At 49.9% G+C, this 18154-nt stretch overlaps 1 protein-coding gene across 2 annotated transcripts in view; it reads left to right on the forward strand.

The window, feature by feature from the left end:
- The window catches only part of NR1H4 (nuclear receptor subfamily 1 group H member 4), a 231042-nt gene that overhangs the window by 21871 nt on the left and 191017 nt on the right, over positions 1-18154 (forward strand). For both annotated transcript variants that reach the window (XM_073651456.1, XM_073651458.1), the window contains exon 2: positions 14529-14686. In XM_073651456.1, the coding sequence (XP_073507557.1) occupies positions 14602-14686 (85 nt within the window). In that variant the 5' untranslated portion in view covers positions 14529-14601. The remainder of the gene's footprint in view (positions 1-14528; positions 14687-18154) is intronic.

Genomic DNA, 18154 nt, shown 5'->3' on the forward strand with positions numbered 1-18154 from the left:
TCGGGAGTAGCGGGCATGGCTGCTGGTCCTCGAACCGGGCGGACCAGTCAAAGACCGGCGCACCGTACAACCCACTCGGGTGCCGGAGGTGGAGACTCCGGAAGGGAACCGAGCAGGAAGTTCCTGGCTTCAGCGCCCGGGAGTGGAGGTTTCAAGAAGGCACCAAGTAGAAGGTCCTCAGGATCAGCGCCCGGGGGTGGAGGTTCCGGGCTGAGCAGCTGCTCCAGGGAGGGCATGGCGGGGTACGGGGAGTGCTGGTGTAGGAGGCCCAGGAGCAGGTTGGCGCTTGCAGCGCCCGGGACAGGGGATTTCTTCCTACCTGCTCCTGTGCTGCACATGGCTTCCTGGTATTCAGTGGGCTCCGCCGGGGCTGGGGTGCCGCTGCTGGCATCGTGTGCTGCTCTCCGCCGTGCTGCCAATTTCTCTAGCAGCTCGCTCCTCCACTTGGTGACCGCTGCTTGCTGGGCCCGTTCCACTTGTTGGCTCAGCTCCAGAATCTCACTCTGGAGGAATTGCGCATCCTCCGGGGACAACTTGCTGGATTCCCCCTCCAGGGTGAGGGGGGTCGCTTGCCACTGCAGGCCAGAGGCGGAGCTGGATCCTGGCTTCCGTCCATGCTGGCTGCCGGGTGCGGTCTGTCTAGACTGGTTAAGACCACACCCTGTCTCCATTCTTTCTCTCCTCCTCCTCTCCCATTTCGGGGGCGGTCGCATGGCAGCCTGCTGTCGGTCACTCCTTGCGACGTCCTCCCTGCCTTGACAGACACATCTACGCGGACAGTCATTGTTGCAAGGGGTAGGGTGTGCTTTTGGCGCCATTCTGGGACCCGGCCCACGATGGGAGGTTCCATATTGTTGTTTTTGATCATGCACATAATGGCGCCCGTTCTTCTGGGGCGGGCTCCACATTCAATGTAGAAAAACAGTTCTTTAGGCACACAATACCCGCTGATAACGGGTTGGTCACGTATCCTGTTCGTGACGCCAGAAGTTGACGCGCCCCTAGAGCCGTGGGGTACTCGGCAGCTGGGCCTATGGATGCCGGTGGGGGATATCACGGTGGCGGGCCCGGTCCGTGGCCCAGGGTGGTCACCAAAAAGGGGGAATTATTTATACGGAATTTGTAAAGTATTCGTGACGCCACCTGTGGAATGCGGCTAAAGGTAGCCGCCGCTGCAGAGCAGTCCTCTGAGGCAGATGTTAGGGCAGCTTATGATGGAACGGCTCCCCACAGGTGGAGCGGGCCTCAGGGCAGCGTAGATAGGGTGGGTTGCGCTGGGCATTGTAGTGCAGGTGGATGGAAGGCGCAGGTGAAATAATGGACGGAGGCAGTACGGTGCAGTCATCCGAGTCTTTACTCACAGTTCTTATGAAAGTTCCACTGGTGCACTGTACGGGTTCCAGCCTCCCACGTCGCGCTGCGCTTACCAGGCAGGGGTTCAGCTCTTCCTCAGGCAGATTAGGAGCACCTGACGGAACCCCGCTTTATTGTGTTCCTAGCTAGACCGTCTTCACGCTGGGTCTTCTCCCTCCAACCTGCGCTCCCTAACTCTCAATCCCACTCGGGTGCTTTGAAGTCCCTCCTGTTTTACTGGAGTTCCCAGACCTGCTTGACCCTCACAGAGATTAGAACAAGGCTGCGGCAACTGGTCTATGAAAGCCAGAAGCCTCCGGTTTTCCCAGCTGAGACTTGAAGTTACACGACTGGTCCAGGGGCCGGTCCCCTTCTTGCGGCCTACGATCCTTCTGTCTTCTGACAGATTCGGGGCGTACGGGTGCCACCCCGCACTCGCCGTACCCCCTAGGATCCATTTTACTAGATCAGAGCCTACTCCTGTGCTCCCCTCCTGGGCCTCTGGTACTGGGCCCTACTTGTGGAGCAGAGCTCCTAATGAGACTCGGCTCCCGGACTGACTGTCCTCTCTTACTACACAACCGAACTCTCCTGCCACCCTAAAATGGCTTGCCTTTTTATACCTACTTCCATGGTGCTCCCCTAAACTGCTTCCTCCACCCACACCCACTACTGGTTCCCCCTACCTTTGGGTTCCCCCCACTCCAGCCAGGGACAGGGCTCAGCCGGAAACACATTGCATCTTGCCCTTCCAGCCGGCCTGGAGCAGTGTAGTGTTGAATGTGGGTGTTGGGGTTCCGGGCAGCACTCCCTCCTTACCTGAGAGAAGGGGATACCACACCTCTCGGTGAGGTGCAGTACCTCTGTGGCGACTGAACCCTCAGGGGCGCCACATATCTAACTCATATATTGTGAAGATCGCGTGTCATGCATAGTTTTGGCAATACACTGTACATACAGGAGTAACTTTAGAGCACTGATGCTGTTGTTTTTTTCCTAAATTGGAGAAAACATATCACTTAACTGTGTAGGAAGTTTTTGCCTTTAATCAGTTTCATATGGACAGGGCTGCCACCAAGAATTTCAGGGCCCCATACTGGCAAAATTTTCGGGCCCCCTTGAGACTTTGCCTCCAGCCCAGCTCCTCCTCCACCCCTCGAACCTTTCACAGTCCCAATGCCCACTCTTGGAAAAACTCCACTTCTGCACCCCGTCCTCCCCAATCACACATTAACAGTTCCCACCAAACACCAGATCACATACATAGCCAGCAGCTTTTGTTTTGGCCAAAAGATTTTTTAAGCCGCCACCATGACAAGGAGACTTTTCTGGCCTGGCCCTACTCTACTCTAACCTATTAAACATTTCTTATAATACCCAATACTCTTTTTAGGTATATTTTTATTTATTTTTCTTTAAGGGAATGAGTCACATAAATGTTTTAAAATTATCAATAATATCACATACAAGAGATAAATACTGCCACACCATGATCAGACCACATATTGCCACCACATTGTGACCGAATAATACCACATACAAGGAACAAATACAGCCACACCGTGACCAGACCCCATATTACCATCACATAGTGACCGAATAATACCACATACATGTAGCAAATACCGCCACACAGTGACCAGATCACATATTATCACCACATAGTGACAGAATACTACAATACTGATAATTAATAAAAAACCAGAATACTAATATTACCATAAGTGCCATTATACACAGTAGCTCTGTACATAGTATAGAGTGTATAGTGTCAGTGTACAGGTAACACACAGACTCACCGGTGGCGTCTCTAGGTGAAGTCCTTCATTTTCGCTTTTCTCCTTCATCCAGCGCAGACCGCCATCACTTCTTCTAGCCAGGACTCGTTTCTGCATAAAATAACACACAGCTAGAGCACGTTCCCCAACTTCTACACTACGCAGCTGAATACATATGTGCACGAACCATTAATATATAATTAGTTATTATGCAACCCACCATTCCAAATATAAATTGTAATCCACCACTGTGCCCCCAGTAACTCTAAATAGCCACTTTCCCCACCCAATAAATATATAAGTTAATTAACACCTGTACTCTTTCTCCCAAAACATTAACAGTCACATTCCATCATCCTCAACGCCCCCTCTCCCAATTCATTATATTTACATGCCCCAATTCATTTTGTCATGTCCTCTCTTTCTCCCACCCCCACTGCATCATCATTTACTCCCCTCACTCCCAATTCATCATCATTTGTTGTCCCCCACCCATTTGCTCTCCCCACCCCCACGCTCAATTCATCATTATTTGCGCTACCCCACCCTCAATTCATTATTTGCTCTCCCCATCCCCTCTCTCAATTAATTTGCTCTCTCCACCCCCATTTATTATTTGCTCTCCCCACCCCCCACTTCCAGTTTATCATGTGCTCTGCCCACTCCTCAGTTCATCATATGCTCTGTCCTCCCCCCACTCCCAGGTCACCATATGCTCTGCCCACTCCCCAGTCCCAGGTCATCATATGCTCTGCCCACTCCCCAGCCCCAGGTCATCATATGCTCTGCCCACTCCCCAGTCCTAGTTCCTCATATGCTCTGCCCACACCCCAGTCCCAGTTCATCATATGCTCTGCCCACACCCCAATCCCAGTTCATCATATGCTCTGCCCTCTCCCCTGTCCCAGGTCACCATATGCTCTGCCAGCTCCCCAGTCCCCATATGCTCTGCCACTCTCCAGTCCTGGTTCATCATATGCTCTGCCCACTCACCAGTCCCAGGTCACCATATGCTCTGCCCACTCCCCAGTCCCCATATGCTCTGCCACTCTCCAGTCTCAGTCATCATATGTTCTGCCCACTCCCCAGTCACCATACAGTGGTGGCCAAAAGTATTGGCACCCCTGCAATTCTGTCAGATAATACTCAGTTTCTTCCTGAAAATGATTGCAATCACAAATTCTTTGGTATTATTCTCTTCATTTAATTTGCTTGCAAGGAAAAAACACAAAAGAGAATTAAGCAAAAATCAAATCATTGATCATTTCACACAAAACTCCAAAAATGGGCCAGACAAAAGTATTGGCACCCTCAGCCTAATACTTGGTTGCACAACCTTTAGCCAAAATAACTGCGAACAACCGCTTCCGGTAACCATCAATGAGTCTGCTGGAATTGTAGACCATTCTTCTTTGGCAAACTGCTCCAGGTCCCGGATATTTGAAGGGTGCCTTCTCCAAACTGCCATTTTGAGATCTCTCCACTGGTGCTCTATGGGATTCAGGTCTGGACTCATTGCTGGCCACCTTAGAAGTCTCCAGTGCTTTCTCTCAAACCATTTTATAGTGCTTTTGGAAGTGTGTTTTGGGTCATTGTCCTGCTGGAAGACCCATGACCTCTGAGGGAGACCCAGCTTTCTCACACTGGGCCCTACATTATGCTGCAAAATTTGTTGGTAGTCTTCAGACTTCATAATGCCATGCACACGGTCAAGCAGTCCAGTGCCAGAGGCAGCAAAGCAACCCCAAAACATCAGGGAACCTCCGCCATGTTTGACTGTAGGGACCGTGTTCTTTTCTTTGAATGCCTCTTTTTTTTCCCTGTACACTCTATGTTGATGCTTTTTCCCAAAAAGCTCTACTTTTGTCTCATCTGACCAGAGAACATTCTTCCAAAACGTTTTAGGCTTTCTCAGGTGAGTTTTGGCAAACTCCAGCCTGGCTTTTTTATGTCTCGGGGTAAGAAGTGGGGTCTTCCTTTGTATCCTACCATACAGTCCCTTTTCATTCAGACGCCGATGGATAGTACGGGTTGACACTGTTGTACCCTCGGACTGCAGGGCAGCTTGAACTTGTTTGGATGTTAGTCGAGGTTCTTTATCCACCATCCGCACAATCTTGCTGTTATGCACACGCCCGGACTGACTGGCGTGTGCGGGTGTTGTGGTTCCACTGGACCATGGACCGGAGAGTGCCTGGAGGGGCGTGACTAAGTATCTGGCCGATCCAACCAAGGTGGCACGACGGCATACGATGCCAGTGCACCAGGGAGAAACCGGGCAGAGGGACCAGGTGCTACTCCAGGTCAAACTCCGGACACGGGGGTTGACCCACACTAGGATTACTGGAACAGGCAGGTTAGGCTGGCATAGACTGGTGGATGTAAGCAAACACGGCAGGTATGCAGATGGGTGGATACAGGCGAGTATGCAGGCAGGGAGGTACTGGCCGAAAGGACGGGCTGGAGCACAGAGAGGTTAAGACCCAGTACAGACTGGGTCACAGAACCGCAGATGTGGTAGACAACCACAGCAGAGAGGGAACGCCCGAAGCGGTGGGCAAGAACAGAGCAGGACGGGGCTGCAGGAGCAGCGAGCACAAGCAGGGCAGGACAGGACTGCCGGAGCAGCGGGCAGAAGCAGGGCAGGGCGGAAACCGCAGAAGCAGTAAGCAAAATAAGAGCAGAGCAGAAACCGCAGGAGCGGCAAGCAAGGCAAGAGCAGAGTGAAAACCGCAAGAGCGGCAAGCTAAGCAGGAGCAGAGCGGTAAACAAGGCAGGAGCAGAGCAGAAACCACAAGAGCGGCAAGCTAAGCAGGAGCAGAGCGGACACCGCAGAGCGGTAAACAAGGCAGGAGCAGAGTAGAAACCGCAAGAGCGGCAAGCTAAGCAGGAGCAGAGCGGACACCGCAGAGCGGTAAACAAGGCAGGAGCAGAGCAGAAACCGTAAGAGCGGCAAGCTAAGCAGGAGCAGAGCGGACACTGCAGAGCGGTAAACAAGGCAGGAGCAGAGCAGAAACCGCAAGAGCGGCAAGCTAAGCAGGAGCAGAGCGGACACCGCAGAGCGGTAAACAAGGCAGGAGCAGAGCAGAAACCGCAAGAGCGGCAAGCTAATCAGGAGCAGAGCAGACACCGCAGAGCGGTAAACAAGGCAGGAGCAGAGCAGAAACCGCAAGAGCGGCAAGCTAAGCAGGAGCAGAGCGGACACCGCAGAGCGGTAAACAAGGCAGGAGCAGAGCAGAAACCGCAAGAGCGGCAAGCTAAGCAGGAGCAGAGCGGACACCGCAGAGCGGTAAACAAGGCAGGAGCAGAGCAGAAACCGCAAGAGCGGCAAGCTAAGCAGGAGCAGAGCGGACACCGCAGAGCGGTAAACAAGGCAAGGGGATAGGACTCTGTTCACAAAGAACAGACGGAGAAGGAAAGGCAGAACCAGAAGCACGCACAGTACTTACATAGAAGTAGCGAGCGTACACTAAATTCACAACAGAGGTACAGAGACGACGAGAAGGAATTTAGGAGCAAGTTCAGACTCTGCAGAAAGACGCAGAAAACAGACATAGAGGGAAAAGGGAGACAAGGTTAAAGTAGAAACGAGGCACAGACAACAGGGAACAGAGGAACGGGAACAGAGACAGCAAGACAGGAACACAAACAGGACTCTGTTCAGACAGGAACAGATACCGCAAGGCAGGGACACAAACAGGACTCTGTTCAGACGGGAACAGATAACGCAAGGCAGAGACACAAACAGGACTCTGTTCAGACGGGAACAGATACCGCAAGGCAAAGACACAAACAGGACTCTGTTCAGACGGGAACAGATACCGCAAGGCAGACAGGCAGATCTAGGAATACGGCCCCTAGAAGGCGAAAGAACAGGCAAGAGGCGTGTTCACAAGAACAGACCACAGTTCAGACACAGAACTGGAAAACAGGATAGGACCTGGCATGTCAGAGACAAAAAGCCAACTGACAAGAAACACTCAGGCGCCATCTTGAGGAAGAAGGTGGTATAAATACCCAAAGATGGACAGCAATAGGCTGAAGGTGCAACAGGGGCGTGTCCGCAGCAGGTACAAGAAACAGGAAGTTCAGCGGGCGTCGCCCTATGCAGCCAAAGTGGAGCAGAGCAGAGCACAAGGAAAGAAGCCAGACCAGGAAGCTGGGCGGGAGATGAAGTTTGCGATCTTGCATGATGAGAGATGGAACACCATGCAAGAACGCCGCCAGGTATGCTACAGTACCCCCCCCCTTACGCCCCCTCTTCTTCAGGCCTGCAAGGATCTTCCGCAGGGAATTTGGGGGCCAATCCCTCTCTTCAAGGAGAATACTTCTATTGTCCACAGGAGGAGACAAAACTGGTCTTATAATCTGGATGGCTAGGATGCGACTTCCCATCCAGCCATCTTCAGCAACAGATGAAACGGGTGAAGTACCAGAAACGGCACACAAAAAAGTCTCTCTACATTTATTTTTAGGCAGCACCCCAAAAAGTTCAGGAGACAACTGGAGGTCCTCTGCCGGGTTGGAGGGGTGCAGAGACTCGGGGGTAGCCTCTGCTTCGGGGTACATCTTGTCAAGCTCACAGGATGAAATGGGCAAAGTATCAGGTACAAGGTGTAGAGAAGACACTGCCTCTTTGTTATGTGGTGGTACCCCGGAGGATTCAGGAAACAACTGGGGGTCCTCCGCCAGGTTGGAGGGATACCGAGACTCGAGGGTAACCTCTGCTTCGGAGTACACAAGGTCAGACTCACTGGAAGAAGCGGGCAAGGTATCAGGTACCGAGTAAAGGAGAGTCTCTGTCCATTCGCTATCAGGTAGCACCCCGAAGGGTTCAGGAGACGACTGGAGGTCCTCCGCCTGGTCGGAGGGGTGTAGAGACTCGGGTGTAACCTCTGCTTCGGAGTACACTAGGTCGGACTCACTGGAAGAAGTGGGCGAGGTATCAGGTACCGAGTAAAGGAGAGTCTCAGTCCATTCGCTATCAGGTAGCACCCCGAAGGGTTCAGGAGACGACTGGAGGTCCTCCGCCTGGTCGGAGGGGTGTAGAGACTCGGGGGTAACCTCTGCTTCGGAGTACACTAGGTCGGACTCACTGGAAGAAGCGGGCGAGGTATCAGGTACCGAGTAAAGGAGAGTCTCTGTCCATTCGCTATCAGGTAGCACCCCGAAGGGTTCAGGAGACGACTGGAGGTCCTCCGCCTGGTCGGAGGGGTGTAGAGACTCGGGGGTAACCTCTGCTTCGGAGTACACTAGGTCGGACTCACTGGAAGAAGCGGGCGAGGTATCAGGTACCGAGTAAAGGAGAGTCTCAGTCCATTCGCTATCAGGTAGCACCCCGAAGGGTTCAGGAGACGACTGGAGGTCCTCCGCCTGGTCGGAGGGGTGTAGAGACTCGGGGGTAACCTCTGCTTCGGAGTACACTAGGTCGGACTCACTGGAAGAAGCGGGCGAGGTATCAGGTACAGAGAATAGGAGAGTCTCTGTCCTTTCACTACCAGGTAGCAACCCGAAGGGTTCTGGAGACAACTGGAGGTCCTCTGCCTGGTCAGAGGGGTGTAGAGACTCGGGAGTAACTACCACTTTGAGGCACCCATTGTCAGGCCCACAGGACTGAGCGGACGAAGTATCGGGTACCGGGTGTAGGGAAGTCTCTCTCCAATTGTCATCGAGTGGTATCCCGGAGGATTCAGGAGGCAACAAGGGGTCCTCCGCCAGGTAGTAGAGGTGTACAGACTCTGAGGTAAACACAGCTTCGGAGCATCCTTGGACATGCACACTGGTTAAAGTGGGTGTAGAATCTGATGCCAGGTGCAGGAAGCTCTCCTGTGTGGACTCTGGATGGGTAGCAGTCTCTTCTGGCTGGAGAACTGGTGCACCACCCACGCACATCACCCGCTGGGGCTTCTCCGGGATACAGGAAGATGAAGCTTCAGTAGGGACTTCAAGGTTGGGGTCAGGAGGTCTCAGGGAGGACAGACCCTGGCGTGACGGCTTGCCTCTGCGTCTAGCACGTCTGGACTGCCTCTTGAGGTTGGGAGCAGTATTCCGGAGAGTGTAGTCATCCTGAGTGGATTCAGGGCAAGCAACAGTCTTTTCGGGCAGGAGAACTTGTGCGCTACCTATGCACATTACCCGTCGGGGCTGCTCCGGGATACAGGGAAGTGAAGCTTCAGCAGGGGCTTCAGGGTTAGGATCATCGAAAGCCAAAAGGAAGGCCACCAGGAAGGCCTGTAGGTCAAGAACGATAGGATCCTGTGCTTCCCATAAGGGGTTGATCCATTCCAAGGCATCACCCGCTAGGTTGGACATTATAAATCCCACCTTAACCCGATCAGAAGAATAGGCATTAGCATAGAACCGGAACTGCAGCAAGCATTGCCACACAAACGCACGGCATTGTTTTGGATCCCCGTAGTACCGTGGTGGATCCGTGGGAGCAGGTGCAGCTTCAGCAGGGACTCCAGGGTTGGGGTCATCAAAGACCATTAGGAAGGCCACCAGGAAGGCCTGCAGGTCAAGGACGATAGGATCCCAAGCTTCCCATAGGGGGGTGACCCACTTCAAGGCATCCCCCGCTAGGTAGTTAATTATAAATGCCACTTTAGACCAATCAGAAGGAAAAGAAAGAGGGTAGAACTTGAAGTGCAGCATGCATTGCTCCACAAATGCACGACTTTGTTTTGGATCCCCATAGTACTGGGGCGGATCCGCAGGAACGGGTGCAGAAAGCTCCATCTGGACGGGTGCGAAATTAGCCTGGAACTCAGCTAGAGAAAAAAAAATATATATTTATTTATTTTTAATGCACGTATTAGCTGGAAAACGTCTCAGAGAGCGAAGGCCGTGGGGCTCAACGGGAACCATGGCCTGAGCATGCTGTTATGCACACGCCCGGACTGACTGGCGTGTGCGGGTGTTGTGGTTCCACTGGACCATGGACCGGAGAGTGCCTGGAGGGGCGTGACTAAGTATCTGGCCGATCCGACCAAGGTGGCACGACGGCATACGACGCCAGTGCACCAGGGAGAAACCGGGCAGAGGGACCAGGTGCTACTCCAGGTCAAACTCCGGACACGGGGGTTGACCCACACTAGGATTACTGGAACAGGCAGGTTAGGCTGGCACAGACTGGTGGATGTAAGCAAACACGGCAGGTATGCAGATGGGTGGATACAGGCGAGTATGCAGGCAGGGAGGTACTGGCCGAAAGGACAGGCTGGAGCACAGAGAGGTTAAGACCCAGTACAGACTGGGTCACAGAACCGCAGATGTGGTAGACAACCACAGCAGAGAGGGAACGCCCGAAGCGGTGGGCAAGAACAGAGCAGGACGGGGCTGCAGGAGCAGCGAGCACAAGCAGGGCAGGACAGGACTGCCGGAGCAGCGGGCAGAAGCAGGGCAGGGCGGAAACCGCAGAAGCAGTAAGCAAGATAAGAGCAGAGCAGAAACCGCAGGAGCGGCAAGCAAGGCAAGAGCAGAGTGAAAACCGCAAGAGCGGCAAGCTAAGCAGGAGCAGAGCGGTAAACAAGGCAGGAGCAGAGCAGAAACCACAAGAGCGGCAAGCTAAGCAGGAGCAGAGCGGACACCGCAGAGCGGTAAACAAGGCAGGAGCAGAGTAGAAACCGCAAGAGCGGCAAGCTAAGCAGGAGCAGAGCGGACACCGCAGAGCGGTAAACAAGGCAGGAGCAGAGCAGAAACCGTAAGAGCGGCAAGCTAAGCAGGAGCAGAGCGGACACTGCAGAGCGGTAAACAAGGCAGGAGCAGAGCAGAAACCGCAAGAGCGGCAAGCTAAGCAGGAGCAGAGCGGACACCGCAGAGCGGTAAACAAGGCAGGAGCAGAGCAGAAACCGCAAGAGCGGCAAGCTAAGCAGGAGCAGAGCGGACACCGCAGAGCGGTAAACAAGGCAGGAGCAGAGCAGAAACCGCAAGAGCGGCAAGCTAAGCAGGAGCAGAGCGGACACCGCAGAGCGGTAAACAAGGCAGGAGCAGAGCAGAAACCGCAAGAGCGGCAAGCTAAGCAGGAGCAGAGCGGACACCGCAGAGCGGTAAACAAGGCAAGGGGATAGGACTCTGTTCACAAAGAACAGACGGAGAAGGAAAGGCAGAACCAGAAGCACGCACAGTACTTACATAGAAGTAGCGAGCGTACACTAAATTCACAACAGAGGTACAGAGACGACGAGAAGGAATTTAGGAGCAAGTTCAGACTCTGCAGAAAGACGCAGAAAACAGACATAGAGGGAAAAGGGAGACAAGGTTAAAGTAGAAACGAGGCACAGACAACAGGGAACAGAGGAACGGGAACAGAGACAGCAAGGCAGGAACACAAACAGGACTCTGTTCAGACGGGAACAGATACCGCAAGGCAGAGACACAAACAGGACTCTGTTCAGACGGGAACAGATACCGCAAGGCAGACAGGCAGATCTAGGAATACGGCCCCTAGAAGGCGAAAGAACAGGCTAGAGGCGTGTTCACAAGAACAGACCACAGTTCAGACACAGAACTGGAAAACAGGATAGGACCTGGCATGTCAGAGACAAAAAGCCAACTGACAAGAAACACTCAGGCGCCATCTTGAGGAAGAAGGTGGTATAAATACCCAAAGATGGACAGCAATAGGCTGAAGGTGCAACAGGGGCGTGTCCGCAGCAGGTACAAGAAACAGGAAGTTCAGCGGGCGTCGCCCTATGCAGCCAAAGTGGAGCAGAGCAGAGCACAAGGAAAGAAGCCAGACCAGGAAGCTGGGCGGGAGATGAAGTTTGCGATCTTGCATGATGAGAGATGGAACACCATGCAAGAACGCCGCCAGGTATGCTACACTTGCGTTGAAATCTCTCGTCAATTTTTATTTTCCGTCCACATCTAGGGAGGTTAGCCACAGTGCCATGGGCTTTAAACTTCTTGATGACACTGCACATGGATGACACAGGAACATTCAGGTCTTTGGAGATGGACTTGTAGCCTTGAGATTGCTCATGCTTCCTCACAATTTGGTTTCTCAAGTCTTCAGACAGTTCTTTGGTCTTCTTTCTTTTCTCCATGCTCAATGTGGTACACACAAGGACACAGAACAGAGGTTGAGTCAACTTTAATCCATGTTAACTGGCTGCAAGTGTGATTTAGTTATTACCAACACCTGTTAGGTGCCACAGGTAAGTTACAGGTGCTGTTAATTACACGAATTAGAGAAGCATCACATGATTTTTCAAACAGTGCCAATACTTTTGTCCACCCCCTTTTTTAGGTTTGGTGTGGAATTATATCCAATTTGGCTTTAGGACAATCCTTTTTGTGTTTTTTCATTGAAGACAAATTAAATGAAGATAATAATACCAATGAATTTGTGATTGCAATCATTTTCTGGAAGAAACTGAGTATTATCTGACAGAATTGCAGGGGTGCCAATACTTTTGGCCACCACTGTATGGTCTGCCCACTCCCCAGTCCCACTCCCAGGTCACCATAAGCTATGCCCACTGCCCAGTCCCATGTCACCGTATGCTCTGCCGACTCCCCAGTCCCAGTCCCCATATGCTCTGCCACTCTCCAGTCCCAGTTCATCATAAGCTCTTCACACTCCCCAGTCCCAAGTCACCATATGCTCTGTCCACTCCCCAGTCCCCATATGCTCAGCCACTCTCCAGTCCCAGTTCATCATATCCTCTGCCCACTCCCCAGTCCCAAGTCACTTTATGCTCTGCCCACTCCCCAGTCCCACTCCCAGGTCACCATAAACTCTGTCCACTCCCCAGGCCCATGTCACCATATGCTCTGCCCACTCCCCAGTCACTATATGCTCTGCCACTTTCCAGTCCCAGTTTATCATATGCTCTGCCCACTCCCCAGTCCCAAGTCACCATATGCTCTGCCCACTCCCCAGTCACCATATGCTCTGCTGACTCCCCAGTCCCAGGTCACCATATGCTCTGCCCACTCCCCAGTTCCAGTTCATTTAATTCTATTAAAAAAAAAAAGTTTTCATACTTACGTCTCATAGGAACCCATGCAGCTCCACTTTCGGACTGGCATCCTGTCGCTGGATGCCAGCGGGTACGCGTTGACGTCATCATGCAGCGCTTCAGAGGCGGAGGGACAGCCTTGGAGCTGCACGCGTGAGAGCTCCAAGGCGGAAGCTCCCTGCGGCGAGATATATGGCGGCGGCAGTACGCCAGCACGCGATACCCCGGGGCCCGGTGAGCAGAAGCACAAGAGGGTGGACCCCGGCCGGGCCCCTGCTCTTTACTGCTGTTCACCGGGCCCCATACAGCAGTAAGGGCAGTAATGCCCTGATGGCGGCTCTGCATACGGACATGACACTTATCTCCTTTGCTGGATGTTTGTATATTACAGAGCAGATGTGCCAGCTCAGCTGTGGTAAACTATGTATGATTTCCCTGTGCATATAGAGCGGCGGCTGTAACCGCCTCTTCAGCACTGACTGACAGCAGCTCAGCATTAGAGCCGTCTGTCAGTCAGTGTGGGTGGCGCCAGCGCCGCCCCTATGACTGGAACCAGAACGCTGCAAAGAGGAATAGAATTAATTTCCTCGTGGCAGCGGGGGCCTAAGTGCGTGTACCGGTCAGATGTAGATTAACCCTATATCTGCAGGTTAATAGCGTTTTTTTTCAGGTGACAGGTTCCCTTTAACAGGGAACATTTTAGTATGGCTTCCTATGTAAGAAGAAAAAAAATCTTAAAATATAGGGTCATTTAAGACATGAGGTCACATGCATAAAACGTTATGTAGACTGAAAACGGAGCAGTGCATCGCAATGACATCATTCTGTCATTTTTTGAAGAAATATTCTAGGAAAATGAATTTGCTGTATACGGATATTGACTATATCCTGACTTTAATGTGAACAGTATTTAAAAAACCCAAAAATTTTAAAATGTAAATCTTAATGGGAGTTTATTATGTAGTTATTGCTTTTTTGTCTTTGCTAGCACTAGAAAAATGACAGTTGTGTGTAAGGCCTTGGTTCTGGTAGCTAAAACCTGAGAGAATCTGCTAGCATTCACATGACTTAGAAAATACTTGTGACATTATGAACAAAATTTCCAAATCCACAACATGTTCTTAATCAACATGGATTCTATATAAAAAGTCATAGAGTAGCTCCAGTTACCCACAGAGAAACATCTCTGTGTGCTGATCTTCTGGCCAATCAGGGTCAGTTTTAGATATGGCCTTGTGTAGCAAAATATCCGCAAAATCAAAGGTTTTATTAGTGCAATCCTTACAATGTGAACAAAGCCTAATGTCAGTTTTATCTTTGGCCCGACAATAAATTACATTTTTTTTTCAAGAACACCATTAATGGCAGCTCAAAATGCAGTAAGTGATCACATTTCTTTAGACATTATATTTTTGTCTCCATTTATCTTCAGCTTTAGGTGTTTAAGTCTGTGACCAAAGTCTTTCTGAAGAAAAAAAGAAACAGAAACATCTAAGTAATTCTGGATGGAATCGGAAATTGATATTTCGGGATACTGCCATCATTCGGTGGAAACAGGAATTTCGCTTTTAGATAGCCAGCAATTTGTCGGTAAGTGAAAATTAATCATTATTCATTATAAAAAAACATTTTTCGGTTAGGGACCCGTGATTATGACTGTTTGGATTACTCTGTTTATTTTCTTCATTGGCCAGTGCAAAATTATAGTTGTGGCATTGCACCAGTAACCATGCAGTGATAAAAAACCACCAGCGGTAGGACATGTCAATGTTTCAACTCATTAGGCACAACAGTGAAGTGCAATACTACTGCAAACTATTACTGTGCAGATGCACAACCCAAAAATTATGAAGTCCAAACACAACTGTTTAGTTTTAAACTCATTGCTGGTGGATCTGTAAAAATGATATATAACGTATTTGATGATAGAATGGTCTAGTTATCAAAGCTCTGTATACATTATTAGTTTTCAATAATCCTGTCCAAAATATCACTGAATATTTTTGAGTTGTGGACACACATATTTTTCTCTTCTCTAAACAATATGGAATGTATAGGTATGTTTTTCAACTCCAATAACTTTGTAAGTTTAGATGGATGCCTGAACATTGAGCAATGCAGTCCATTATCAGGCTGCATGATATAAAGCAAGAGGAGCTAAGCAGTTAAAAATATTTGAGGAAAAAGATTCAGCAGAACTAGTATTTTTTTCATTTAGACCTTTGCTCCTCCTGGGTTTAGAAGTAGTCTCAATAAGTAATTAGCGGGCTTCCATGTATGACATACAGACAGGGGCGTAACGATCGCGGTCGCAGAGGTCGTGACCATGACCAGGCCCTTGGGGGTGAGCGGTCCACAGATGCCAGCAGGAACTTCAACTGGATGAGGGATATATATCAAGATGGGACCAAGGATAAGGGATCTATACCAGGATAGGGGATATACTGTATATACCAGGATGGGGAATATATATAAGAGGATGGGGCCCAGGATAAGGAACATGTAAATACCAGGATGGGGGAAAATATACACCAGGATGGGGGATATATATAACAGGATGGGGCCCAGGATAAGGGACATGTAAATACCAGGATGGGGGAAAAATATACACCAGGATGGGGGATATATATAACAGGATGGGGCCCAGGATAAGGGACATGTAAATACCAGGATGGGGGAAAAATATACACCAGGATGGGGGATATATATAACAGGATGGGGCCCAGGATAAGGGACATGTAAATACCAGGATGGGGGAAAAATATACACCAGGATGGGGGATATATATAACAGGATGGGGCCAAGGATAAGGGACATGTAAATACCAGGATGGGGGAAAATATACACCAGGATGGGGGATATATATAACAGGATGGGGCCCAGGATAAGGAACATGTAAATACCAGGATGGGGGAAAATATACACCAGGATGGGGGATATATATAACAGGGTGGGCCCAGGATAAGGGACATGTAAATACCAGAATGGGGGAAAAATATACACCAGGATGGGGGATATATGTAACAGGATGGGGCCCAGGATAAGGGACATGTAAATACCAGGATGGGGGAAAAATATACAGCAGGATGGGGGATATATATAACAGGATGGGGCCCAGGATAAGGGACATGTAAATACCAGGATGGGGGAAAATATACACCAGGATGGGGGATATATATAACAGGATGGGGCCCAGGATAAGGGACATGTAAATACCAGGATGGGGGAAAAATATACACCAGGATGGGGGATATATATAACAGGATGGGGCCAAGGATAAGGGACATGTAAATACTAGGATGGGGGAAAATATACACCAGGATGGGGGATATATATAACAGGATGGGGCCCAGGATAAGGAACATGTAAATACCAGGATGGGGGAAAATATACACCAGGATGGGGTATATATATAACAGGGTGGGCCCAGGATAAGGGACATGTAAATACCAGGATGGGGGAAAAATATACACCAGGATGGGGGATATATATAACAGGATGGGGCCAAGGATAAGGGACATGTAAATACCAGAATGGGGGAAAATATACACCAGGATGGGGGATATATATAACAGGATGGGGCCCCGGATAAGGAACATGTAAATACCAGGATGGGGGAAAATATACACCAGGATGGGGGATATATATATAACAGGATGGGGCCCAGGATAAGGAAGATGTAAATACCAGGATGGGGGAAAATATACACCAGGATGGGGGATATATATAACAGGATGGGGCCCAGGATAAAGGACATATACCAGGATAGGGGAAATACTGTATATACCAGGATGGGGGATATATATACCAGGATGGGGGATATATATAACAGGACGGGGCCCAGGATAAGGGACATATATACCAAGATGGGAGAAAATATACACCACCAGGAAGAGGGATATATATAACAGGATGGGGCCCAGGATAAGGGACATGTAAATACCAGGATGGGGAAAATATACACCAGGATGGGGGATATATATAACAGGATGGGGCCCCGGATAAGGGACATGTAAATACCAGGATGGGGGAAAATATACACCAGGATGGGATATATATATAACAGCATGGGGCCCAGGATAAGGAACATGTAAATACCAGGATGGGGGAAAATATACACCAGGATGGGGGATATACAGTCATATGAAAAAGTTTGGGCACCCCTATTAATCTTAAGCTTAATGTTTTATAAAAATTGGTGTTTTTGCAACAGCTATTTCAGTTTGATATATGTAATAACTGTTGGATACAGTAATGTTTCTGCCTTGAAATGAGGTTTATTGTACTAACAGAAAATGTGCAATCTGCATTCAAACAAAATTTGACAGGTGCATAAGTATGGGCACCTCACCAGAAAAGTGACATTAATATTTAGTAGATCCTCCTTTTGCAAAAATAACAGCCTCTAGTCGCTTCCTGTAGCTTTTAATGAGTTCCTGGATCCTGGATGAAGGTATTTTTGACCATTCCTCTTTACAAAACAATTCCAGTTCAGTTAAGTTTGATGGTCGCCGAGCATGGACAGCCTCTTCAAATGATCCCACAGATGTTCAATGATATTCAGGTCTGGGGACTGGGATGGCCATTCCAGAACATTGTAATTGTTCCTCTGCATGAATGCCTGAGTAGATTTGGAGCGGTGTTTTGGATCATTGTCTTGCTGAAAGATCCATCCACTGCGTAACTTCAACTTTATCACTGATTCTTGAACACTATTGCCAAGAATCTGCTGATACTGAGTGGAATCCATGCGTCCCTCAACTTTAACAAGATTCCCAGTGCCGGCATTGACCACACAGCCCCAAAGCATGATGGAACCTCCACCAAATTTTACTGTGGGTAGCAAGTGTTTTTCTTGGAATGCTGTGTTTTTTTGCCACCATGCATAACGCCTTTTTGTATGACCAAACAACTCAATCTTGGTTTCATCAGTCCACAGGACCTTCTTCCAAAAAGAAATAGGCTTCTTCAAATGTGCTTTTGCATACCTCAGCCGACTCTGTTTGTGCGTACTTGCAGAAACGGCTTCTTTCGCATCACTCTCCCATACAGCTTCTC

The sequence above is a fragment of the Phyllobates terribilis genome, unplaced genomic scaffold (genome assembly GCF_046119375.1).
Source record: "Phyllobates terribilis strain yellow unplaced genomic scaffold, ASM4611937v1 Scaffold_11__3_contigs__length_659146591, whole genome shotgun sequence".
In the NCBI taxonomy this organism is placed as follows: Eukaryota; Metazoa; Chordata; class Amphibia; order Anura; family Dendrobatidae; genus Phyllobates; species Phyllobates terribilis.